Source organism: Zeus faber (assembly GCF_960531495.2).
Source record: "Zeus faber genome assembly, chromosome: 6".
Lineage (NCBI taxonomy): Eukaryota > Metazoa > Chordata > Actinopteri > Zeiformes > Zeidae > Zeus > Zeus faber.
The window spans coordinates 15,039,429-15,067,058 of NC_137201.1; the positions used below are offsets into that span (position 1 = coordinate 15,039,429).

At 43.6% G+C, this 27,630-nt stretch overlaps 1 protein-coding gene across 1 annotated transcript in view; it reads right to left on the minus strand.

Annotated features, from left to right (window-relative positions):
• Positions 1 to 32: 32 nt before the first annotated feature.
• The window catches only part of elmo3 (engulfment and cell motility 3), a 28,748-nt gene continuing 1,150 nt past the window's right edge, over positions 33 to 27,630 (minus strand). Inside the window, exons 2-21 of the mRNA XM_080001748.1 lie at positions 25,089 to 25,189; positions 23,280 to 23,320; positions 23,050 to 23,122; positions 20,749 to 20,799; positions 20,219 to 20,388; positions 19,093 to 19,192; positions 18,831 to 18,982; positions 18,344 to 18,422; positions 17,328 to 17,378; positions 16,534 to 16,656; positions 16,069 to 16,191; positions 13,800 to 13,904; positions 13,465 to 13,573; positions 13,126 to 13,262; positions 8,313 to 8,476; positions 3,703 to 3,815; positions 3,509 to 3,613; positions 2,982 to 3,061; positions 2,789 to 2,869; positions 33 to 1,602 (exon numbers count right to left, since the gene is read on the minus strand). Coding sequence (XP_079857874.1) covers positions 1,390 to 1,602; positions 2,789 to 2,869; positions 2,982 to 3,061; positions 3,509 to 3,613; positions 3,703 to 3,815; positions 8,313 to 8,476; positions 13,126 to 13,262; positions 13,465 to 13,573; positions 13,800 to 13,904; positions 16,069 to 16,191; positions 16,534 to 16,656; positions 17,328 to 17,378; positions 18,344 to 18,422; positions 18,831 to 18,982; positions 19,093 to 19,192; positions 20,219 to 20,388; positions 20,749 to 20,799; positions 23,050 to 23,122; positions 23,280 to 23,320; positions 25,089 to 25,166 — 2,148 coding nt within the window. The 5' untranslated portion in view covers positions 25,167 to 25,189 and the 3' untranslated portion in view covers positions 33 to 1,389. The remainder of the gene's footprint in view (positions 1,603 to 2,788; positions 2,870 to 2,981; positions 3,062 to 3,508; positions 3,614 to 3,702; positions 3,816 to 8,312; positions 8,477 to 13,125; positions 13,263 to 13,464; positions 13,574 to 13,799; positions 13,905 to 16,068; positions 16,192 to 16,533; positions 16,657 to 17,327; positions 17,379 to 18,343; positions 18,423 to 18,830; positions 18,983 to 19,092; positions 19,193 to 20,218; positions 20,389 to 20,748; positions 20,800 to 23,049; positions 23,123 to 23,279; positions 23,321 to 25,088; positions 25,190 to 27,630) is intronic.

A 27,630-nucleotide genomic window follows, 5' to 3' on the forward strand; every position in this document is an offset into this window, starting at 1 on the left:
AATGAAGCAAATAAAAAATGACACGTTACAGCGTGAATCAAACGGTTTATTCAGTTTAACACACTATAGAGGTGAGAAAGCTATCGTTTCAGAGCCGACAAGAAAACATTTTGGTTTGCATCAAGTCAAGGAATGCAGTCGCGACGTGTACCGAGAAGTAGTGGTTGAGTACCAACGGGAAAATCTCCCAAATCATAAGACGCTTTGTTAAGCTACTAAAACTGACATCCTTTGAATTAACGTGAACATCAGCATAAGCCTAGAGGAGAAAAAATTGAGAGCTCTAAGAAAAATTGCAGCGAGCTTAAACACTCCATCCTGCCAAGCCAGATAAATAAAAACATTTTGATTTTTTAATTTTTTTTTATTTAAGGAATATTCAGGATTTGATCCCAGGAAGATTTGATTGTAGAGTATAAAACTTGTTCCAAGTAATCTTTCTTAATGTCAGGTTTAAAAATACTATTATAAAGGCGTCGGTGCCCGAGCAGAGTTCACTTGTTTCTGGCCGTGCTGCGTTACAGTAAAACCTGATGGATGCATCAGGCAAATCTGCATGATTCACACAGCCCATAATAATCAAATATATATATAAAAAAAAAATCTTCAGGATTTAAATTCATACGAACCTTTCGATGCTTCTTAAAACCTTGTATTCTTACAGAACATCGTGCCAAAGTAAAACCGCCTCGTACTGCATCTTTTTTCCAAACTACGAGAAAACAAAGAGTCGCTGTGGTCAAAAACAAAAACAGATTGTCCTTGGTTTGAAACCTGCGATGGACATAAATAAACAACAGTAAATAAAAAGAGGAACGGGGCAGAATACAATCAAATGGCAATTTAGACTTAAAGACCAAAGACACTTGAGGCGTAATTCATATATTGTACATCAATGTACATGGGTTTATAACTAGGTACCATAAGTCTTAAGGTACCATTACTTGATATCAAGTATTGCAGCTTTTACATGAAATGTTTTTTTATTTTTATTTTTTTTATAACTAATCTTAGTACCGGTCGTTACAAAAGTCAACACAAACAAGAAGGAACAAGAAAGGTGGACAGAGATGTTCTGGATCTTTCTGGAAGGCCTCCTAGGCACCATCTCACATTCAGCAGAACAGTCTGGGATTATATTGTATTTTGGGGGAAATTCTAAGTGATTACTGCAGTTTAGTTGTCCGTAAACAAGTAACCAGTTTCCTCCTCGTGTCAGTCCACACCATTTGTGATCCTCTGCTCCAGTCTGATGGTTAGACGTCATATCAACACGTACCAGAGGGATAAGTGCGACGTAGGCACCGTGTTAGCCACCCGCAATTAAAACTGACACACACACACACACTCACTCACTCACTCACTCACTCACTCACTCACTCACTCACTCTACTGCTCGGCCTGGCTGAAGTTGTAGCAGAAGTTGTAGTTGCTGGGCGGCTTGGGGACGGGCGGCGCGCTCTCGGGGATGGGGACGTTCTCCAGGTCCAGGAGGCGGAGCTTGATCTCCATGGAGAGCAGGATCTCCAGCTCGCTGCGCATCGACTCGCTGCTCATGTCGCGTCCCAGCAGCACGTTGAGGCCGTCCGTCCACAGGCAGAACTGGGAGGGGAAGCGGGAGGGAGGAGAGGGCGTGAGCAGGGCTCCTGGGCGACCGATGTACAAGGAATAACCGTGAGGAGGCTTCCTGGTGGCTCAGCGCCCACGGCGACCCGGCTCTGAAACCAGCCTGTTGGTCGCTAGTTTCAACATTGGCGGATTTTTTTTTTGTTATTGCATTTCCTGGCAGCTGTTGGAAGCAGAGCTTCTGTGGGAACAAACTGGAGCCGGTCAACGTGTCCTGGGAGATTTCAATTTCCCGGACAAACGAGAGATTCCGGTCAAACTTTATCAGTGTTTGAGCTTAAAAAAAAAAAAACAATCGATGAGCCGGTTGCACAGAGAACGACGTCATCCAGTATAATATATTTTTTTAATTGAATATTCAAAGGAAAATAAGTCCGGTCAGTAAACGCCATCTTGAAAATAATTCAATTATAGTTACGAATATCACTACTTCAAATCAAAGCATTTCCGTTCGTGAACAATAAGTAACAAGTGCAGCCGCTTCAATTAACGTTTCACTAAAATAACATTTTCATCAAATCAAACACAAAAATCAATATGACAAGTCGGTCTCAATAAATAAAGTTTGCAGTGTCCCGTCGACATATTTTACACAATGAATATTTACTGTCTGCTGTGGGTCGGAACTTAAATATCCCCAAAAAAACTCCACCAAACTATGGTGTGTGTGTGTGTGTGTGTGTGTGTGTGTGTCTATTATGTTTGCAAGCGCAACCTGTCCACGAGGGAGGGAGGGGGGCGGGCCTTAGTTCTATATCGACAAACATGATTGGTCAGAGCTTTCAGATCAACTTTAGACCGTCCAAACTGATTGGCTTTCCGTTGCAACTTGCTGAAATGAACAGTTTTTTTTTTTTAAATCTAAATGATTAAGCACTCATTCAAATTGAGCTTGGAGGGAACTATTTTCACCGGACATTATGACCGGAGAGTTTAAATATGTATAAGGGAATAACGGAAACGCTGGTTGGAAGGTGCCATGGGGTTCAGAGTCGACCATGGAAGTGGCAGACGTGCGCCGGAGCTAGCGTTAGCGACTAGCATGACGCCAGGGAACATCGTCGCCACAATATGTTAAAACACCATTTGGATCAATGTTATCCGCATTGGAAAGTGAAAACGAAATTCAGCCAAACGCGCATGTGGGGGTTTGAGGACTCACGTCGGTTCTGGACGACGCGATGAAGTTCAGGCTGTACTCCTCCACGTCGTACGTTATGCTGAACGCCAGCTCCAACACTTCCTGCGGCGGAACACACGCACACGCACATCCACGTCACCTGTAGCAGACTGATGGATTGCTTTTTTTGGGAGGCGACGTTCCTCTGAGCTGTGACGGAAAAGTAGGCGCTAACCTTGCTCTGCTTGCCTTTGTTCTCCTTCATGTGAGGAGAGTCCTTTCCCGTCAACAGGGCCTTGATGTCAGCTACGGGAACTGGACGGACGGGGCAGGAGGAAACGGAGCAAGTGATTAGAGCAGGATCGATCAGTTGTTCCGATCGGTTCGGACGGGGAAGCGACAAACAGGGGTTGAGCCAACAAGGCGGCAAACAGTGACTCTTTGGAGCGACGCATCGCAGCAGGAAGAGTGTTTGTGTGGAAGTAGGTCCTTCCATGAAGCCAACACTGAAAGCCCAAAGCAGCCGTCAACGTCCCAGAATTGCGTTGAATTGCCGATACCATGGAAATGGCATCTAGAGGAGCACACGCTTAACGCAAATACGCTGAATGGCTCTTTCTTATTAAGTACCAGCTAAATAAATATTAGATTAGTATCAAATATGGGACAAAAAAAAAAAGCACAAATGATAGGAATCGCCACTAACATTCAGGCTGATTTGCTGATTAAAACAATTCACCGCTGATCAGACCTCCCACTTACTCTTTTCTTGCAGCTGTTCGATGGGCGGGCTTTCCGTGTCCTCCTCCACGTCGCCGTAGTGCAGCACTTTGTGATTGGGCGACAAGCGGCAGTACCACAGTTTATCTGGCAACGACAACAACAACCATATGGCGGAGTTAGAGGTCGGGGGTGGGGGCGGGGGTGGTGGTGGTGTTGGCGTGCGCGGCCCTCACCCTGCCGGCGACGGCTGCTGATCTTGCGGAACAGCGTCCCCTGGCACAGCCGGTTGAGCCGCTGCTGCCGGATCAGCTCCAGCAGCTCGGGCTTCAAGCGCTCCTTCAGCTCGCTGGAGAGGAGGACACACGACGGCGGCTCAGCAGCGCAACGCCGGAAACCGCGCGACGGAGCTCGGAGGGCGGGCCCTCGCCGCGCGTTTAGCACGGTGCATGTGACAAATAACCTCTTCAATCGTGACCAACCCAGACATCATTTCAGATTTGGACCGTTCTCACTTTTGTAGAACAGGCAAAAATGGTAACTGCAGTAATCCACAGTGCTACTGTGCACTGATGGAAACACACTGTCAAACAAACTAAAAACACGATTCAATAAAAGGCCTTTGAAACAATAGCAACTCATTTCCATCATAGTGTTTGAGCAGTAATAAGTCTCATGACAACACAGGTAAACTACTGAAATGATTTGCTTTAACCAAGTTGCAGTGGGGAACAATATACCTTGTGACCGCAAGGTTTACTTACCTCCGACTTTCACTCCACTACATTTCAAAGCAAACATCTACTTTTTTTAACCCGACTACATTTCTTAAACTCCCGGGGTTCGTTTTCACACTAATCTGGATTTTACATTCAACAAAAACCAGGGACTAGATCCATCAAACTGCTGATTAATTCATTAAGTCACCAGCATCCCTTCCAATTATTTTTGGAAATCGACCCTCACGATGACCTGCCGCCTGTTTGTTTCGATCATGTGCCGACAGCTGAGAAGCGCTGGCTTTGCGATAACTTCTTTTATTAATATGAAGAAACACATCAGTGCTCGATTGGAATCTAGTTTTGGAGAGAGATTGTTATTTGTGTGAACAGATCGACAATCCCCGCGTGTGAGTGTGTAATCTGTGAATATAAAACACCTCCCACAATTACCAAAAAAAAAAAGATTTTAAACTCAAAAATATAAAATAAAAATAAATGTTCCGATTTTTCAAACAATTTTTTCGCCAGCCCCGACGAAAATCCACGGGTATCACTATTTTGGGATAGCACATGATGGCCTGCTGATGATGTCATTCCACATTTCAAAGTCAGAGGACGCAGTCAGTTTTTTTTTTTTTTTCATAAGTTACGCGCATTCATTATTTTGTGATGTTAATGTGACACTGAGTATTAGGATGTGGTTATTTGTTATTTGCAGTGTGGTATTTAATGAGGCTGTTCCAGTTGAGGCCACGTTAACTGTTGGTTCAGGTCTTTGATGGTTTGGCCGTTGGTGTCGATAGTCGTTTTTTTGTTTTTAAATGTCATATTGTCATTTTATTGTTCATTGTTAATATGCAGATTTAGCTCAAATAAAGTTATCCATACTAGACTGGCATCTGTTGCCATGGCGGCAGTAAACATTCATGTTTATTCAGGCCGGGGGAAGGCATGCAGGGTGCAGGATTCTGTACTTTGTAAATATGATTAATATACACTGTAAATAGACAAATTCATACCCATCCAACCTGTGCAGAGAAGTTGTCAACTTGTGTTTTATTTACCGTTGTGTTTATTTGAATCATTAGTCCATTTGTTATTTTCAGCATAATTGATATTTTCTATATGTAATCAGTTATCTTCAGTAATGCTGTACAGCCAGTTTTAGAAGAAACAAATATAACAATATGACACTGAATCTAACGTCTCAATTAATGAGTAACATAAAAAATGTTATTTGATTATGTGTATTTTGACTGGATATATACTATAAAGTTGTATATGGATGAGGAAGTGTTTTCTGATAGATTGGCGCAGACCCAGTGTCATGTCCCATTCGTCTGACTGTTGCTGTTACACATCAACATCCAAAACAATTCTCAGAGGATGTTATTCTAAAGTGTCATGTGTAGGAGTCTTGCAGGTGGTAATAGTAATGAGTGTCTTATAATGCACAATATAGAATATATAAATAAAGGGGTCATGCTTCATAAGTAAGTAAATATGTAGGTATAGTACTGTAATATACATACAGCAGTCCAAAGTGATTAGAATGTTTCAGCATTTTTTCTCAGCATAAATAAAATGTAAATGTTTAGAAATTGGATTGGAATCCCAAATTGGAAACATAGGATCCAAAAATGGAGAGGATCCATTCCTCTCAGTTCCCCGGGATGACGTGCACCAACTGCAAGGTGTTCCTGTAAATGTCCTTGCCAAATGAACCCGACGGTAACACTGGGTCGACGGTCGTCTTTATGTGTCCGTCTGATGTTCCTTCAGAGGACTGTGGATGACGGTAACAACTACCCCAGTCAATGTAGGGCAGTGGTTCTCTTTTTTTTTTTTTTTTAAAGTAGTATACCCCGTCTAAGACCTTTTTTCTGCTGAGTACCCCCTTCACTGGTGTTGGGAGAAAAATAAAGAATATTCACCTAAATGATGTACTGTATGTGCCTTGTACATGTTCATAACAGATCCACGGATGACGCGGTCCCCCAGGTACTGCACACCACGCTCACACACCTGGATGGCTGGAAGGGGGCCTATGTGAGAATGCTGTTCATCGATTACAGTTCAGCTTTCAACACCATAGTCCCCACCAGACTGGCTGGTTAGGGTGGGGAAGCGCATGTCCAGCTCCCTCACCCTGAACACAGGATCCCCCCAGGGCTGCGTCCTCAGCCCCCTACTGTACTCCCTGTACACATATGACTGTGTGGCCAGGTCCAGCTCCAACACCATCATCAAGTTTGCTGACGACACCGTTGTCATGGGCCTGATCACCGACTGCGACGAGAAGGCCTACCGCGAGGAGGTGGCTGACCTGTCACTCTGGTGCCAGGACAACAGCCTCCACCTGAACGTCAGCACAACTAAGGAGCTGATTGTGGACTTTAGGCGAGGATTACAATCGAGGACGCACGCGCCCTTGTGGATTAATGGGACTTCTGTCGACAGGGTGAGCAGCTTCAAGTACCTGGGAGTCCACATCACAGAGGACTTAACATGGACTGTTCATACAGACACTCAGAGGTGAGAAAGGCGAGGCAGCGTCTTTACCACCTCAGGCAGCTGAGGAAATTCCGGGTCTCGGTGAGGATCCTCAAGTCCTTCTACTCTGGAGCAGTGGAGAGCATCCTGACAGGCAACATCACTGCCTGGTTTGGGAGCTGTACTGCTCAGGACAGGCGGGCCCTGCAGAGGGTGGTGCGTTCAGCTGAATGTACCACTGGAACTACCCTCCCCTCCCTGCAGGACTTATACACCAGGAGGTGTAGTAGCAGAGCCCGCAGGATCATGAAGGATACTCATCACCCCAACAACAGACTGTTGCAGCTGCTGCGATCAGGCAAGCGCCTTCGCAGTCACACAGCGAGAACAGAGAGACAGACAGAGTTTCTCCCGGCAAGCCATAAGAACTGTTAATGCTGACCTCACCAGGGGTCCTCACTGAACTACACACATCACTACCTTACTGTACTGTATGTAGCATACTGTACCGCATACTGTGTCACTGTTCTGGGTTGTTCGGTGTTACCGTATTGCTGCACCGTACTGTTGTATACTGTGCTGTATTATCCCACAAACACTACCTCACTTTATTCACATGCCACTTTAATGCACATATCTGTATATACATAATTGCGTATTCCATATACATAAGTCTATCCCATATACGTAAGCCTATTCCCTTTATCTATTCCATTTAATTCTATATATTTTTATTTTATTCTATAAGTATTCGACTTACTGTATTACGTTTTAGGAATCAGTTAGTTGGTCTAGTAGAAAGAAAATTTCCTCTGAGATATTGTGTGTAATCACCGGGAGCGTTACATTTCACTGCATATATGTATGAAAGTATGTATATGTACAGCATGTGATGAATAAACCTCTTGAATCTTGAATGTGTTTTTGAAAACATTATACTGTATATAACCAATATTTTTAAGACATTTCTTTTAACATTTGAGAAACACTGATGTAGGGGATTTGTTATTCCTGTGTAATAATAACCCAAAGACACACTTAAAAAAAAAAAAAAAATGTCTTAATACTAGTCACGCTGTTATATACCGTTATATATGTATATGTAAGTACAACATAGAAGTATCTCCACATGCCTATTGTACATAAGCGTGTGCGATATGACAATATTAGATCCGGAACAATTAAAATATCTCCACGATCTGCCTTTAAAGAGAGATCGTTATTATCTTGCACATTCTATCAGTTGCAGATCAACGTGTGTAAAATGGAAATACACATGTGTACAAACTAATCCACGTGTGGTCAAATCTTTTTTTTTTTTTTTTTTTTTTTTTTTTTTTTAATTTGTGGAAAGTGTTTTATATTCACAGATACACATTTACACAAAGATTGTCGATCTGTTCACAAATCATTTTGAGACAAATCTACCTCCAAATCAGGGAGATGTGTTCACCGTGACCCATAGTAACACTGGTGCTGTTTGGTAACAAATACAGAAAAATGGCAGAACCGCTCCCAGTACATCCGTTCCATAGGGGTGGAACCCGAGTCCCCGACGGTGTGAAAGCTGGGTCAGGATACGGGGCTGGTGTTAGGTTGTGAGAACAGTAGAAAGTGTTCCTGGTACTCACAGAACGGGCGGCGCCAGCGTCTCCTCCTGGTGCAATCGCTCGGTCTGCCGCAGCTTGAGGATCTCGCTGTAGTTGAGGGCGTTCACCTTGTTCTTGAAGAGCTCCAGCGATGTAGGCTTGCTGGACAAGGTCCTGGTGATCTGCTCCCTCACCACCTGCATCACCTGGATGGAGCAGGGGCGGAGAGGAAGGAGAAACTGAGAGAGGCGCAAGTGGAAGAGAGTCGTCTCAAAGACCTCAAAGGGTTCCGGCCGCTGGGCTCAGGCCAGAAAAGTCCTTGTTGGCATTTTGCTCCTTTTAACCTCCAGCGGTAAAAAGAAAAAAGGAGAGAGGGAGAAAAGCTTGTGAGGCAGCTAAGGTGGGGGAAAATTCGGAAAGGGCAGAAGAGATGACTGGGAGTTTGGTCCAATGGAAAAGTATTTATAATCAGAATGGCTCCATCAACAGTCAAAGGCCTTTTACAAGTTGCTTTGGAGACCAAAGCAAGCTCCAAGAGAATGATATCAGAAAATAATACCAGTTGTACATCCCAAGCAGAATAACACAAGGAAAGGAAACAAGCACACGACCCATTATAAACAGAACAGAGACCTTTTGCAATCACTGCGGGTCAACATGAGTGATTGCCACTTTGTTATATGTGGTATTTACATTTGGACAATGGTGCTGGTGCACCTCCATTGTGTTTGTTATAAAAGACACATCACACAAGAGGGGGTTAAAAGCCTCAAACACCTGAAAGTTTGGACCGACCCGACGCTCCCATGGTGCATCAGCATCTCCAGTCCAGGATAACATTGTGGGTCAGTTTAGGATATTAGCATATTGATTATGGAATGTAATCAATGTCGTCTTTGACCCACTTTTTTGTGCATGTGGGTTCTGAATTGTCCAGTTGTCGTTTTTGTTTACATGCACTGCCAGTGAATGACCTTAGCCCCAGTTCAAAACAAAGACTTTGCACCGCTCAGCTAAACTGATCGCTTTTGTGTGCATAAAATCCATAGTTCCTCTCTTGAATTGGGGTCACAGTTGTAAACTGTGAAAAATCTATTTTGGGAAAAATAAAATAAAAATCCATCGTGGCTACTACGACCAAATTGCCTCCAGCCCTCAGTGGTTTATTACTATGTTCTGTTTTTGCGGTTCGTCATGGTAACCATTCTAAACTACCATGCAGCTCTGGCCTAAATGACTCATCATACTGGCGATGATGCAATTCCAGTAAACAAGTCAAATGGGGGATTAACTCGGTGCCTGATGGTATTGTTTTAAGTGTTATTTCTTATTAGCTTCCCTCAAGTCTAACTAGCTGTTGCAAATCATCCCAGAAACCCACTAACATCCTTGCTACTTTCAGCAGGCTGCTGAATGGAGCATGATTTTATTAGAGGAGGAAATGGTCGGCGAGAAGGAAAAGCCTTCCCACCGACATTAATATCCCCCTACGCTTTAAAGGCAGTTTTATGACCAAACTGACCACCATTTGGAACCACAAAGAAAAACTGGCAGCTGCCATAGTACAGGCTGGGAAAAACCCAATCAGGAATCAAATTGACGTTAAAACGCCACAACTCAAACTTCTAGACACCTCCGCCCTCCGAGTTATTCTCAATTTCTCAGTTTGATGCTTTAATATTGGCTTTGTTCAACCTTGCCAGCTTTCATAGATGAAATGTAACTTTCTACCCATCCTTTGATGAGGAAAGGTTGAAGGTCTAGAAAGCAAGTGCAGCAAACCCACAGAAATCCTCCAAACCACCAATAATAAAAAAAATAAAAATAAAAAAAACATGAAAAATTCTCACCTCCATCTTTTCCCCCTTTCAGAACTGCACGACACTATTTCCGAGAAATATTCCAGATCGGGGAGAACGACAGAGCTGACGAGGAGGCGGAGAGAGAGGGAGAGAGATAGTCCATATGACAGGAGCAGCACGAGCCTCTGGGTGTTTAGTAAACACACACACACACACACACACACACACACACACACACACACACACACACACACACACACACACACACACACACACACACACACACACACACACACACACACACACACACACACACACCCTCTCTCATTGACTCCGCTCAGCCAATAGGAGCAATGACTGGCAACTGTCCTGCTCCATAAAAACCCTGCGTGTGTGGGCGGTGTGTTGTGTGTGTGTATATATATGATTTGTAGGAGGTGCAACACACACCCCAATCGTGTATCTATGAATAATTAGCCGCCAAATTCGTCAGTGCAGTTGAGGATTAATTGGAGGATGAAGGGAGAGGGACGGAGATAAGAAATGGATATGAAGGGCACACTGGTCTCTCTCTCTCTCTCTCTGTAGGACTCTGTTAGTGAACCAAGTGTGTTTGTTGTATTGTCTGTAACTGTGAACTAGAGAAATTGTTAAAATAAAGATGCTTTAAAAATCAAAAAATCTCTCTCTCTCTCTCTCTCTGTCTCTCTCTGTGTGTGTGTGTGTGTGTGTGTGTGTGTGTGTGTGTGTGTGTGTGTGTGTGTGTGTGTGTGTGTGCAATTACTGCTGATGTCCCCAGCTTTATTTTCCCCTCTGTGTTTCTTTCTCTCTCCTCTCTTTCTGCTGCCCACCACGCATCCCTTTGTCTACCTAATGCCCTTTTGTCTGCACCCCCCCCCATCTCCCTAAAGCACCAGGGGGTCTGGAGTGAGCAACAAAGCCTGGTCTGCTGCTGGGCCGGGCAGCCTGAGCGCAGGCCCTGCTCCTGGAAAGTCAAGGGGTCGTGAAGTTTTACGGCCACATTGAAACGCCGTTTCCGTTATGTTGACAAAGACGAGCATCGCTGGATCCTCAAATGTGTTTTTTTTGTTGTTTTTTTTTAAAATACTCTCCCCGGGACAAGCTCCGAGTTCGCCGTCGGTGGAATTCTGCACAGGCACGGATTAACAGAAGTTTATTCTGCATTTCCCAAAGTGACAGCACAAATTCCCTGATCACTGATTGAAACTAATAACTTGATAAACAACTCAAAAACAACCTTAACGATCTTTTCATTCTAAAGCCATCTCAGATGCGTCTAAATAACCTGTGAGACAGCATAGGTTATTGGCGCTCATCACGGGCTCGGATGGCCGATGGTGTTTAAGATATGTGGAAAATGTTTGGAGAGCATACAAAGAAATACTTTATATTATATTCTGTTGTGATTATTCGTGCAGCCCCTGAACAAGCAACTCTTTGTACGAGCGATGAGGGAATTGCTTTGTCGGACGGGTTTTGTTGTGAAAATGTTTTATTGGCTGGCCAGTGAACAGGTCTGGCTGGGGCTGGAACACACTCTGTCCCAGTTCAACTGTGGAGCAGTGATTCAGCAGTAACTGATCACTCAGCCCTTGAATATCTCATCTTAGTATCTCTCTGGCTTCAAGCGGAATCCACAGAATATATTCCCAAAAGTGTCCCACTGAGACAAAATCTTCATGAAAACCATCATTTTGTTTTGCTGTTGTATCAAAGTAGACTACACTGACCATACCGGTAAAGCTGTCAAAATGAATACATATCTTTGAGCTGTCAATCAATTAAAATATTGAATCACATGATTGTCCATAATTAACCACGATTAATCGCACATTTTTTATCTGTTAAAAATGTACGTTGAAAAGGGATACAATTCAAGTGTTTAATACTTTTATCAAGATGGGAGTGGACAAATATGCTTGTTAATGCCAATGTATGTTTACTGGAAATCAATGAACAACCCAAAACAATGACAAATATTGTCCAGAAACCCTCAAAGATACTGTATTTAGCATACACTGCCAAATTGTCCCGGATTTTAACCACAATTAAAGTAATAATAATAATAATATTGAAATTATTTTCAACCCTTACATAGACGTTCATCATGTTCTGTCCCACTCAAACAAACAAACAAAGCACCGCGCGTCCGAATTCAACACTGATTGGTCTGTATGTGTGTCAATCAATCAACGTGTCGTTGTCGAGGCTGTTGCTAGTCTATCACAGGCGCTGTGAGCCACAAACGCTCTGTCGGACAGAATCTGTCTATCTGGGGTCTGTGCCTGCATCAGCACACATACCTGTCAACACTCCCCTTTTCCCCCGGGGATTCTACCGTATTTTACTCATTTCTCCTGCTGAGCTCCTGTTAAAAATGTTCCCGTCAATCTCACATATCTTTAACCTCTCGAAGGAAAGAGGTGCACGATCAGAGAAACGGGGACCGCTCCGCATCTGTTCCTCGCTGTCACTTTCCCCCGTTGCATTAATGTGACAAAAAGAATTGTGGCGTTATAACGAATTAGCGATAATGCGCTAACTTTGACCGCCCGAATATTTTACATTCACCATAAGATGAATGACATTACTTTTCTTCATAAGATGGATGTGTGTATCATTACACAATTTAAAAGCTTATACTACGATAATGACACAAAATGAAAATAAATCAACAGCCCTAACCCTCCTAAATCACACTTATTCTATTGACAATCACCATCTTAAATTCCATGATCGTCAAAGCTAGTCAAAGCCCTAACTCACTGTTAGCAGCAGCAACAAATAGACTCGATTTCTCACAGACTTTTAACAAATCAACCGAATACGAGACAATAAGGAGCAGACAAGACTCTAGGGCCCTCCAAGTTCACTTTTAATTCTGTAAAGTGCCTCGGGATTCTCTGGCCCTCACGGTCATACAAGCACCACAAGGACTGAAAATATAATCTGGCTTGGCTTAAAACTGCCTAAATTCCGGCATCAGACCAATTCAAACCTCTACCGCGGTTCAAACAGATTGGTGTTGGTACCTTGTCAAAGTCCTCCTGGGTGGCTCTCATCTCCTTCCACGTCTTGTTGAGCAGCTGGATGCAGACGCAGAAGAGCTCCTCCACCAGCCGGTCCTGGCTGAAGAAGATGGGGTGGTAGTCGGCGCCTGTCTCTGAGGCTTCCAGGTGAAGTGGAGAAAGAGAGGATGGGCCTTCTTTTTAAAGCTCAACTTTGAAAAGTTCTGTCGATACCAATCACCATACTACACCATACAAACAATAAGGAGTATTACAATGTCAACAATGTCCTCCAAGTCTAAAATAAAGACACCTGAGGACAGTACGTCACGGACAAACATCCCAGTAAATTCAGCTTCTTACGAGGTTCCCCGATGCGAAGGATCTCGCAGAGGATGAGCGTGAGCTGGATGCTGCTGCGGGCAAACGGACACTCGTGTTTGTCCTCTCGACTGCTGTTCTCCAGGACAAACTGGTGGAGGGAAGAGTATGTATGAGAGACAGGATGGGAGGTGTCGTTACAGGAAGTGCCGTCAATAATTTCACTTCAGAAACAGATGGCAACTATGGGTATGTATTATACAACCCATAGTTACCTTAACAATATCAAATACTGAACTACTCAAGATATTCAATATATGTTTATGGTGAAAAGTAAAAATAAACTAAATAACCACACAGATGAATAAGGAGCTCACCCTGCTGTAGGCGTCAGGATTGCGTGAGGCAAAGTAGGCCATGGTGTCCAGAGCCAAGAGGCCTGGAGGAGTGCGCACCAGATCCTGACCAGGGTTACTGTTGTTCTGCAGGAACAAAGATAATAAAATAATGAAGACAATCCATGCTACCTCAGCTAATCTACACTCATCCCACAAACAGATATTTCAATCTAAATTGTAGGAATGGGAGCAAATATAACTGGTGTGGGGGTGGTGTGGTTTCAGCAGCCACACCTGTCTTGGGTCTAGGTAATTGGGCCCGGGACCAGAGGTGGCTGTTCGCCTGTTTCTCATTAGAGCAATAAACGAGCAACAGGTAAATCACCCATCCACCCCAGACACGAGGAGAGCTCCTGTCCTGCTCCTGGCTTGTTACATCTTGCCATTCTCTACAATAAACTGTTTTTTTTTGTCTTGTGTTTGCAACATTTCTCCCTGTGCATTATGTGGATCGCTTTTAAACTGTTTCAATTGTATTTACATATTAATTATTATTTATTAATCTTAGTTCAATTAAATAAATGAGCAGTGGGAATTTAATTTTGACACCAAGACAATATTTATCAGGCATGTTACAACATAAACAGATCATTTTACATCCTCTATAGGGGCCAATAAGTAACTATTTTTAGGGAACACTCGGCTGTTCCCTCTATTAAACTACTCACATTAAAGCTAAACTATGTTACTGTAACTGATTTACCATAAAATAACAGCTTCAAAATAATTTAGATGGTACACTGACTAGTAATATGGAGAAGGGCACCTCTTTCATTCCCACCAACCCCCCTGAACACCTGTTCTTGCACTATGTAACTTCTGTGTTCTGGTATGAAACCGCAGGAAAAGTGTGTCACGCTTCACGGCACTTCCTTGATGTCTGGCTCTGGTAATTACCTTTTTTTTTTTTTCCTGGTAAAATGTATTAAAATATAAAGATAAATTGTAAACTTGCCGGTCAAAATGTTCGGTAATAATGCTCATACAAAACGTAGCCGCTCCACCTCCCCGACGTGTGCCCGGCAAAGTGTTTCACCTGACTGATCTCACATCGCGTGCGAGCCAATCTGCCCGGCCGAGCACATCTGGTACCTACACCAGAAGCAGATGGCGCTCCCCACCTGCCCTCGCTCCCCGCGGCTCCCCCAGAGCCGGAGAGGGGCTCCAGGGAAGCCGTGGACTGAGTGCTCACTGAAGTGGCGAGGTCCGTGCAGCGGGCGCTGTAACCTAAGTGTACATTATATTTGTTACATAAGCTACTTTCCCACATGCACTGCAAAGCTGAAATTATCTGGACATTACCTGGATGAGCTGTATATGTGAACGCAAATGTCTGAATAATTTGGACTGGACATTACCTGGACTTTACCCAGCTGGCACACTAGTACAACATCTGCATAATGTCTGATAGAGCCCATGTGTGAACAGAGCAGATGATTGTCCAGAGCATTCACAGTCAGCGAGTGGGCTTGTCACGTGTTGATAACATCTCTATCCTGCGGCAGTTATTTACATTTGTGCAGATCTTTATGCGCGGAGCGTAGCTTTGGAGTGCATATGTGAAAGCAGCTATAGACTGTTAATGAAACGTGACTGATAAGGTGCAAATTTTTCTGGTAAAATAAATAATTTCTCTGACACCGGACCGAGTTTTACGACAGTGGTTATTGCACTTAGAAAATCTAGTGCCGCCAAATCCCGAATATCAAAAGTTACAAAGTGCTGCTTTAAAGGGGGACTTTTGTGAAAAACTCACTTTTGCGGTGGTTGTGCACATATATTTTGGTCTCTGATGGGTCTACTTACACACCAACTGTGAAATAAGACAACCCAATCAGATTTTTGTGAGATGTGTTTCAGAAAACATGTCCAAAAATGAGCCGCTCAGCTTTGCTGACCGCCCCCCATCTGAGTTACTCCACTCTGAGGTCCCTTAGACAAACATGTTTAAGGGACCTCACTTTAAACCCTCCTCATAAACTAAAAATGCTTAGCATGCCATGTTTTAACATCCGGTGACTCGGATGCCCATTTTCTCTGTGGATGCAAACATCCATCCAGGTAATAATTATGCAATAGTAAAGTTGTATATAGTTTAAGATGTGGAAAACTTAACAATGGTATCACGACAGTATTGTGCTGCGAACTTCTTATTGTGTTTCATATGAGTCAAGGCAATCATCCTTCGTCACTAAATAAGGAAAAACAAAGTAACTACAACTAGTGTGATTCAGGGGTGCAGCCTCACAGAGAAGCCCAGCTTCTTGAACTCCTTAGCGCAGAGCGAGCGCCGCCTCTCGTTGCTCAGACTGTTCTCCGTCTCCATCTCGAACGCCGCCTGGCGGAGGCCGTGGAGAATCTCCCTCTGGTCCTGGGGAAGGGAGCGGATTCAGCGACGTGTAACTATTAGATAGAAGTACTCTATTATGATTTTTAAATTATACAAACGCTGCAACAGGAACATGTTTCCGGATTCATTTCAGCCCGGATACTCGTCTCTGGACAACATCAATCACTCAGAAAGCTTGGCTTTCTGGCTCGACACCCAAAGAGCCACAAAAGACATTTAGGGAGCAGTGTATTTACTCCACACATAAATGACATGAGGGGCCTCGCAGACTACATTGACTCATACCGGAGCTGAAATGGGATATGTAGCCTCAGTCATCTTCATTTGGTTTGATTATTTTGGAAGTGGGATTTCCTGTCAGACCTGGCTGTAGCAGTCCAGTGGCGTCCTCATGCGCGGCTCCAGGTGGTTCATATACACAGACTGCAGAACGTACAGGTAGTGTGCCATCTCGTCTCCCACCGCACCAGAACTGTGGATAATGTTCTGAGGGGGGGGGGGGGGGGCAAGAAGGGTCAAAAGGGTTATTGACCAAATTAGTAATGCAGGGAACTTCAGGCGGACTCAGATCTTCTGCTTATCGACACTTAGCGCCAACGTTAAAGCTTAAACAAACACTGATGATAACAGATCATATTTTATCCGGAAGACTCTCATTCAAGACCACGTATGGCAATCGCAATTGGACTAATTGCAATTACACTACACTGAGTAAATCTACTTTGTCCAATTTGGCTGAGCAGTCCATGTTTGACTACTTAAAAAAAAAAAAAAAAAAGTTGACGGTACAATTCTCACTCAAGCCATTTAATGTTATAACGAAAAGTTAAAATTTGGTCCTTGCCACTGTAGGACATGTTTACATTTTTTATGTTTCTAATTTGGTTGGCTTTTACTGATGTAAAGCACCGCATGAAAAGGTGCTATACAAATAAAGGTCCCACCAAAAGACAATCACGGTATTTTATGGGGATGATCCTACTGGTGTGGTGGTGTATCAGTAATGCAACTAACAATACTGAAGAAAATATATTTTTTCAAAATAACAACACAAGGGGAAAAATGGGAGGATAAACTGTATTGTATAATCTGAATTTCAGAATGAAAATATTGGGCATCAATACATCAACATAAATGTAAACAAGTAAGCGCTTTACTTTATAAATGTACTGACGGAGATTCTTCTTAGCCAGGAACGCAAACAGCTCCTGAAAAGACACAAATCAGACAGACAACAGCTGGGATTCAGTGCCTGACTTAAGCGCAGTGACACATTTCTACCGCCCGGGGGCGACAGGCGTCCGGTGAGCGGGTGCGGGAGCACCGACGTCAGCTGTGCGTTGGACTCTGACCTCAGTGACGACAGCGCTGGTACGAGCCTCCCCGGCCAGACCTCCCTCTCCCCAAACGTTAATAGGGAGCTTTTGTTGAAGTGAGAGGAGAAAAGTTTGTGTTTGGCTCTCTCAGAGAAAAGGGGTGAATAGGCAAAGTGTGCGAAAGAGAAAGAGAGAGAACGAGAGAGGAAGAGAGAGAGAAAGAGAGCTGAGCCAGAAAGAAGTGATTGTAGGGCTGAAAGAAGAAACTGTGGGTTTCGAGACAAGAGGAGGCAGTTTGGCTATGGCTGAGTGGCACTGACTAAATCAAATATGGCAATATTTTCGGATGTATATCCGAAAATATTGGTGCGTTTATGAAGAAATAATTGAGAAACAATCATCAGTACTATGGATATTACGACCAAGCAGGAAGAGGCATCATTAGAACAGCTAGAACAGTTAGGTTCAGACAGTTGTATAACTTTACTATGATTCAGCCCCAAAAGACAACATTTCATAATATTATACCCTAAATCCAAAACCATATCTAGTCTAATATCACAATAACAATATTATGTCTGCTTGAAGTTGCCTTCATCAAAGCCATGAGGAGCAGGCAGGAATTTTATTAGCATCCGTCTTTTCATGAGGTCACTCGGCAGCGAGCGAATGAGAAACAAGACACGCAGGATAAAAAAAAAAAAAAAAAAAAAAAAAAGAAAACAACACCAAAATACTGCTGAGGTCTCATCCGTGTGGAATCCTGACTTGTCTGCAGAGAGGCCGCAAGGAGTAGAGGAGTAGAGAAAACAACAAGAGCAGAGTGCGTCGGGAAAGACGGGTACCAGCTGAATCACCTGTCTGTCGGCGTCTCCGGCCGTCTGTAGCAAGGCTATAAGCAGAGCCATGGCTTTGGTCTGGATCTGCTGGTTGGTCCTGGAACCAAACAAACAAACCATCATCTCTATCAAGAGGTTAATCACAGATCCGTCACAATTATTTGATCATGACCATTTCCATCTAGATTTTAGAGGAATTTCAAAACGACATTAGAACAGAAGTGTCTCAATTAACACAATGTGAATTGGGTGAGTTTCCATCAGTTGGATTGAGGAACTTGGAACTGTAACAGAATATTTATGGCAATAAATAGCTTACTTGTAATAAGTAGACATGTTTTTTTATATACATTTATTTATATTATTATTATCCCCCCATTGTATAAAAAAAATTTAATCATCATATTTTATATTTAATTTTATATTGTATTTTTATTATAGTTGCATAAAAACATTGTTTGTTGCAATTATATTCAATTAAGTTTTTGCGTGTTGAACTACGTACACCTGCAAGTGTGCAATGAGCCTTTCCAGAGTGACCTCCTGCTTGACCTGCAGGAAGACGCTGTGGCTGCTCAGCACCATGCTCTCCAGGATGTCCAGGGACACCTGCTGGATGGACGCATCCGCCACTTTGGCGTTGACAAAACTGGCGATCTGAGGAGAGAAAGAGAGAGAGAGAGAATGAAGGAAAGGGGGATGGAGAGCCGTCTGAAGCGAGGGGTGCAGATGGACAAAGAGTTTACAGTGTGCTGAGAGACGGATACCTTCTTGATGAAAATGGAGGAGAGGTTCTCCCAGGAAACGATCCCATGATCCATCAGTTCCATGAAGCCGGTCAACGTGTGGGTCATGATCATCGGGGCCCTGAAGATCACGAGCGATTAGGTGGAGAAATACAGTATGTTGTGGGGGGGGGGGGGGGGGGGGGGGATTCTCAACCCTTTTCATACCGAGCAGCCTCAATTTGATACAAATGAGGCCACAGACATTTGATGTACTCAATATTTACCTTCTCTAACCCCAAATTTGAGACTATTTATTTATTGTTAGATATAATTTAGTCCAAACTTCCATACCTGTCTGTACTATAGTTAGTATAGACCATAGTCGATGAAAACTGCAACGACTCAAGGTTCTGAATGGCTTCATTTCCCGGACCTAACCAGTTATTTTATCCTCATTAAATATACACAGTATATCATTTACTCATGAAATTCGTTAATGAACGCACTCTTGTGCAGCTTAATCACACTAACATGAACCAATAGCTGATTCTGTAACAAACTCCTAAGCTTCTGTATGTGTTTCAGTGAATGGGATGTGTTGCTACATGCCCCTACATCTTCACATTTCAGTGCTGACAATTTGAACGCAGCAGCATTCCACCTGAGCCACGGTAAAAACACACCTCCCAGCGTCACCCCTCGATGGTTTCTGTCTCCTTGAAAATCTAGGCAATACATTTGATCATCCCTCCTACTCGTCATAAACCTCCAGCTATGAATAAAGTCATACCTGTGTATACACCAGAGGACTCGCTCGGATCTTTCGGTCCCAGACAAATTCTCAAGATCTTAAAATAATCACAAGGAAATCTCTTGTGAGATTTAGCGCCCGACGAGACTGGGATTGATCCAAACTGACCCAGACTAGTCACAGACTAGGACTCTTGCGAGATTATCCGGTTAGTTTATATTATCTTGTCTTAAATCTTGGCTCTGATAGTGTGTGCTAGAATCCCAAGTATGACACCCTGTCATCACTGTCCTTCAGTGTTTGTGTGCTACTGGGATAGAAAAAGTCTTAAAGAGTGCAATGTCTGTCTTTCGGTGTATCCCGAGAGCTGCTCATCTCCACTCCAACAGACACAGACTAGCAGTGAGTACTGACTCGTTGGCGTCCTCCACGATCTTCACCAGCAGGATGTGTCCGTCGCGGCTGATGAACTCCTGGGCGAAGGTCACGTCGGTGGAGACGCCGGCGAGCTGCTTCAGAGAGTCGCAGCGGACGCCCGAGTCCAAGCTCTGGATGCCCTTGTACAGGTCCTCGGCACAGCGGCCCTGCACCGGCGACAGGCAAATCACAGTAAATATTCTTCAAGTCCTCAAGTTCAAAATTCAAACATGGAGAATTAGCATGTCATCTGCAAATTAACTAAATCGTGCCAATAGAAGCTGGGTGACACCTGTGTCCTTTTCGGGCATTTCCCAGCATGTTTTAGTCATTCATTCACATTAAAGTCTACTTTGGTATCAGATTTTTGCTGAGTTTATCCTTTTGTGGTTTGTTTTGGACCCCACTCTTAATAAAAATGTAAAACTTAATCGTAGTCGAGCACGTAAGACTGAGTGAGTGAAAAAGTAAAATATAAAAAAAATATAATAATAATTTGAAGTGTGGCGAGATGGATGCAGACTCACCGGTGCCTTGGTCAGACGCAGAATGCAGCCGTTCTTGATGTCCAGCCGATTCTAGAGCAAGCAAACACATTCACAAACCAAAACACAGATATTTATAGGACACACACACACACACACACACACACACACACACACACACACACACACACACACACACACACACACACACACACACACACACACACACACACACACACACACACACACTGATGTACGTGAAAGAGTATATAGAGTGAGGTTGTAGTTAGGGCTGGGCCGGTCATGACATTTTTGCTCGATCGTCACACAATAATCAAAACGATCGGCATTATCGCCTGGTCTTGGGGGGGGGGGGGGGGGGGGGGGGGGGTTTCATCGGGCGTCTTTCTGACTTGTGACAGTTGAATTACGTCAAATAAATTAACTTTCTTAACATTCTCAGATAATCAATGTGAACCAATATATCATTTATGTATAGTTCTGTCAGGCGAAAATGTGCTTTTCTCGGAAAGTCCCCGTTAAATACACAAACAAACAATAAATGAAAAAGCCTATTTTGTCGAGGTTATGTCCCAAGAGGAGGAACATGTTCACCTTCTCCTGTTTGAGGCATGAGCTGGGGGGTGCATAAAAACCTGTGACGCACACGGTTCAGACGCAGCACCGCAGCAGCTTCGCACATTCTCCTCCTTTACGGAGACATTCCCACACAGAGAAACAATCCAACAAACTTATGAAGTCCCATCAGTGCCTGCAGCACGGAGGCGGAATGGACATTAGATGACTGTTACATATACGGTACGGGGCATTCTGGTGGCGGTGCACCACCGGCTGTTCGCAGCTCCGCTGTCAGCACTATCCTCATCCGAGGCTACAGTTTTTATTACATTAAATAATTGAAAATAACTACCATTTCAAATAATACATTTATTAAATCAGCGGGATTTTCCTCAACCGTTTGTTTTACGTCACACTAGAGCCCGATGCTGGTGCGCACTTCAGAGACAGCACCACCGTTGCAGGGAGAAGTATTGTCGGCTTTGTTTGAGAGGGATCTTGTGGTGTTTAAGCATACAGTACAAGAAACTATTAATGTATATTTATAGGAAAGGTCGATTATTTTATAGAAATACATTAACAACTGGAAATTATGTCTATGATTATGTCTGTCGATAACGGTCAACCGCTCGATTATGAAATAACGGCCCAGCCCTAGTTGTAGTACTAGAGTAGTGATTCTCCAAATTGTGTGCTAGAGGACGATACAATGACCATCAAGTGAAATTTAGGGATGGGGGGGATACAAATGCAACGCAAGCCACCACTGTGGACATTGAACATAAGAACGAAGAAATCTCTAAATTCCCATTTTAGGATCATCTCTGAAATCCATCCATGAAATGAAAATATGAACAGTTGATAAGCATGAAAAGCTCACACCAGGATCCGGGCAGCCACCCTTCCAGCCACGCTCAACTAGCAGTGTAAACAGATCTGATTTGATAGAAGTGCAGCCGCCCACAGAGAAGTGACAATTTAGGAAGTACACTCCCGTACGGCTTCATACGGCGACGACCAGGGTGACGTTACAGAGGCAGGACAGGCCTGGACGCGGTGGTGAAACGAGACACTCCCTGCTGTGAGTCACTGCTTACACTGTACGGACATGGAGCTGCATACCATAAATACGCTAGGTGGGATTTGTGTTGTGTGAGTGTATGTGCTAAAATGGTTTTCCTGCATCTCTTAAGGCTGAATGTTAAAAAATAAAATAAAATACAAATAAAAAACAAAACATTATAGGACGGTTTCCCTTTCCACTCCCCTGGACGAAAATAAATAGGATACCAGGAGGTGTTGTATCTAAACATAATCAAATTTGTCCTCTGGGGTTGAGCATCTGTAGGGCCTGCTGCGTGGAGGTTTAACACAAATACCTGCTGTGCATGTCAGGACATTACAGCCCTGATGTAGCTCCCATGGAAGAGGGGGAAGGGCCTCGACTGGCAAAAAGAAAGAGCAAGTTCCAGATGCAAGGGGGGGGGGGGGGGGGGGGAGGACGCGAGAAGACAGTCTCTCTTCCAAACGCATACAAACACACACCCTATCCAGCTAACACACACACGTCTGTTTTTGGATGTCTTCCTGAATTAAACAACTCCAATCAGATTTTCCAGAGAGAAGAAAAAAAAAAGCAGACTGTCGTTAGCGCTGACGGTGGTGTAATAACTGACAAACTCACATAGCGTTTCTGGTGACAATTGCAGATAGGGACTTTATTTTCCTTGACGTGGGGCGGTTTGATGCGGAGATGCGACTTACCGATTCTGTGATGTACGTCTGCACGCCATCGGCATACTGCAGCGCGTAGTTATCGTGACCCGGGAGATTCCAGCTAGACACACATCATACATATTTATTCAGTGCATTGCATACAGTGTATGGAAAACACAAAGTTGACTTTTGATCCATGTGCATGGATTTTCAAAAAATAAAAATAAAAAAAACAGACAATGAAGGATGAAAACAAAAGGTTGTCCAGACCCACTCACCCATCGCAGACCTCCTTTATGACAGCAGAGAGAGGCTTTTTCTGAACAGAGATAAAAACAAAATAGGATGTGGTCAGAAACCACACACAGACTTTCAGACAACAAAATTACATGGTGATGAACAACTTCACATAACACACTACAAAACCCACACCTGCTGCACGTAAGTAACTCTTATTTACATGAGAAGAGAGAAGAATTTAAAAAAAAGTACAAAACAGTTTCCCGAGTGTTTTTCTCCAGTGGTGGTACACGCATACTTCTGTAATAACACGCTTTTCTTAGATTGTAGCGCCGCAGATATTCTGCCTGGCTGCAAACACTGGGGCCGAGAAAAGTAAATCCCGGTGATCCCTCTCGCTCGCTTTTCGACAATGTCCGCCGCGCCACTATGAGCCTTCACAGTGCGAAAATAAAGGCCAGACTACTTCCCCGTCTAAGCCTCCACCATCCTGCCATTAGTGGTCAGCCCCGTGGTCGACCAATCAAATGTCTTCTGGTTCTGTGGTGCACCCAGAGGCAGCCCTGTTATTAGTGGTGGCGCGGCGACGCGGCCAATCGGATGCTTTTGGTGAATCCCGTTCAGCCAATGAGGAGGTTTTGGTGATTGGAGAGTTAAAAATCGATGGATTCTGGGCCAATGGGAGCGATGCTGGACGAGCGGGACGGCAATCATGCTTTTGATCTTTAAAGGGCATCGAGACTATGGGTAATGAAGCAGGAGATTGATTTCCACTTCCTCCAATAAATATTTTTATCATGTAAAAATGTTGTTTTATGCTGTAGTGCTCTGCCTTTTATGTGTTATGTTTTACTTTGCGTATTCTCTGAAATTGTCTGCGGGTTTTGTTTTCTGCCAGGTCTCTTTTGCAAAGCTGATTCTGAATCTCAATGAGACCAACCTGGTAAAATAAAGGAAGAAAACATGAACATTGGAACAGATGTCTTTAAAAGGTTTCCAATGTAAACTTCCATGTTTCACTTTTCTGGAATTGCATAATTTCATGGAATACAGCTGTTTGAATAGAAATAACGGTCGAATGAATAAGATAAGAACTGGGGCAACATGTGTGAATGCACTTCAGTCAAAAAAAGGGGCCTTCCAGAACGAAAGAAGGAAACAATAAAATGCCAAAAAAAAAAAAAAAGAGAGAAATCATCACATCACAAACTTCCTGTTATCACACGCTGATACACTAGATACTATATCTAGTATCTGCTTGAACGCTGTGTAATGCAGAGATTACTCTAAAACAGACTCATTGGGGTCAATGACTTGTCTGGACCTAGTGATCATGCCCTCCTTATCATATTCAGGAAACTAGTCATCCTTTCCTTAGAGCCAGCCATAAATAAATGGGGGGGACGCCCACTGCACAGTTTCGCTGTAAGAGTTAATGTCGTCTCTGGTTATTAGGGCTCAGTTGCTGGGAACTCCATATTGAACTTGTTTGGTGTCGCAGACCCAGAGTGGAACTGTACCAGACTGCACCAAATGTCACTATGGACAGGCAAGGGAGTCGTTCGACCGTCTAGGACTTTTGAGAGCGGTGTGGCAGGTCTTAGGGTAAAATATGTCACAAATGGTTGAAGACAGGAAACTGCAACAAGTTTCTGTGGGGGCGGGGGTCCTTTTATTATCCAAATAAAGTTTAATCCTTCAAACAGGTTTGCTGAAAACACTACAGGTAACTTGTTTTCAAGTAAAAAACATACTTTTTCTGTGTGTGCACTCGTACCAGCGGTAGATTGCCATATCGATTGCTATACACACACACACACACACACAGTACACTACGGTGAAGTTACCTGGTCCAATTGGATGAGCTGGGGATAAGCCCCAGGCATCTGGATGGCGATCTTCACAATGTCCTTCTGCTGCGGCATTCTGGCACCTCAGGAGCCCCCGGCTGTGAAGATGGAGGGATGGAAAAGTTGACACACAAAAAACAGGTTGATATGCTCAAGTTTATTTTTGGTACATACACAAATGTATCAGGGTGCATTTCCCGCAGGGGGAGATCAAATCGCTGAGAGTCAGCACGTACAGTTGAGGTTCCGAAAAATACAGAAGAAGATTGGGCTTGAGCGTGTGTGTGTGTGTGTGTGTTATGTGTGATGAAATAAAATTAAAACACAGGACAAAATGTATTTGTTTGTACTTCCACTGTGCTGCAGTCAAACCTGGACCATGCTTTGATATCGACATCACTTTTTAAAACGTGTGCTGCTCTGAAAGTAACCAGCCCCGCTGGGAAATGAGTGACTAACAGCAACTTTCATGTTAGTTATGGGAAATCATGTTCCTCTTTCAAGCTGTAAATATACACACTGGTAACTGAAAGGGACTACAAACTAAAAAAAGAAAAAAACTGTCATATTCCGGTACCAGGAGAGTGGACCTATTGAACAGGTACTTGTTGCCAGTGGGAATGGAAGCTCTCTGCTCCTTTCACTCCTTCCTTCAACTCTACCCCTTATCACACTCACACACTCACAATCTCACACACTCACACATTTCCTCCTTTGGCCTTCAGATAGAGTTCCCAGAGGATACAGAAGAAGCTCTTGTTGTGCTTCCCAGCCCCTCCCCCATCTTCCCGTGCCTCCTTCCCTCTCGCCACATGGAAACAATATAGTGGTATTAAAGCTTGACTGCCTACGCTGGAGCCAATGGAACGGGGAGAAGAAAGGGGGAAGCTTGTGCCTGGTGCAAGTGATCGATAAACCCAACCCCCGCCCCGCCCGCTCCTCTAAGTTCTCTGTGAAATGGCTCACAACAAATATCCCACAGTCAAATGTGTCGTGCGTCTTATCCCTGCTGAGCTCCAAAAACGGTCACCACCTTCACACCCTCAACAATGTCCACCCCATCTCATGTCTAGCAATCCAGGTGCATTTGCTGGAGAGGCTGCCTGATAAACCCTTGTCATCACAACGGTAACACCTAAAATGTTGCTAATTCTAGACAGAAATGCATGACTTGTTCATTTGAAATCGTAGCCTTGAAAAACACAATGCCAACAAAAAAAGAATAATAATAAACTCATAAATAAATCATTTTGTTTCCTGAGTAACTCCGTTGGTAATTCAGTGATTGAGCTCCTTGTCCATGAGGCGCGAAGACAATGCAAACATGTCTGTGCTTAGATCCGTACAACTGAAGATGAATCTAATTGCTTGGCCTACGACATTAAGAAGAATCAAGACTTGCCAATTTAAGTGTAAACTCCCAGTGATGGCGTGTAATGACTACTGTAATGGCAGTAACAACGCGTGCCTCTGGACAATAGGCTTTGGGCCTGTTTGATCTGGGCAACTTTTTGGATTTCTGGTAGAAGGGATTAGTCTGGTTTGGTATTAGCTTGGGTTTGCTTGTCTCACTGAACACCTTGCTTGATTACCAAGCCCGATCTGTGTGTATAATATCTAATTTCCTCTGTCTTGTCAAATGCTAATAAAGGCTGCATCTCCAAATGTGTCCATTCTACCACTGCTTAGTCGATGCACTTTAATATTGAAAGCAAGTGAATGTCTCTATTTCCTACTTTCAACCTTTGAAAAAGCCCACGAATCTTCAGAAGTACTGCAGTATCCGCAGTAGTCTCGTCTTTCTAACATACTGTAGCATTTAAAGTTAATCACTTATTCAAACTTTCATGTATGAGTAAGGTGGTGGGACTATTTCATGGGAATGGGCGTATAGCTTTCCGTGCATCATGTGATAACTATAGGCAAAAACATATTTTGATACATTACATATTATCAAAAATCCTTCTCAGCAAGGAAGAAACACTATTTGCAATGAGATCTCTGCAAGGTCTCTACAGCATTTGCTAAGAGACACAGGTTCCAATCTGCTGTGGAAGCCCGCCACACTACTCGCACCTTTTACGAGAGCTTCATAAAACAAAGGCATGAAAGCTAATCTAGGCAAGTCTAGAGAGAGAAGAACCAGACGAGACGCTCTCGTCTACTCGCTAGACAGTGGAAAGTCTGAATAAGGTCGTAGACGGAGGGGAAACACGATGGAGTGGTGAAGTGATAAGCCCATATGTCCCAGTGTGTGTGTGTGTGTGTGTTTAGATAAAGGGGCTCCATCTAAAAACTGATGCAGGTTTACACCCAGCTTCCCGGATGCAGAAAAAAAAAAAAAAGGTTTAACATTAAAACATTCATAGAAGACGTTCAAAGGAGATCTTCAAAACGTACCGGGCTTTTTAGGGCTAGATGATGAAAAATCACTTCCGCTAACAATGCGAGTCTCAATTATTCATTGGAATATTAGCGAAGTGGAGTTGTATTCCAATTTATATTCCTCCCCCCCCCCCCCCCCCACTGGGTCTATGAA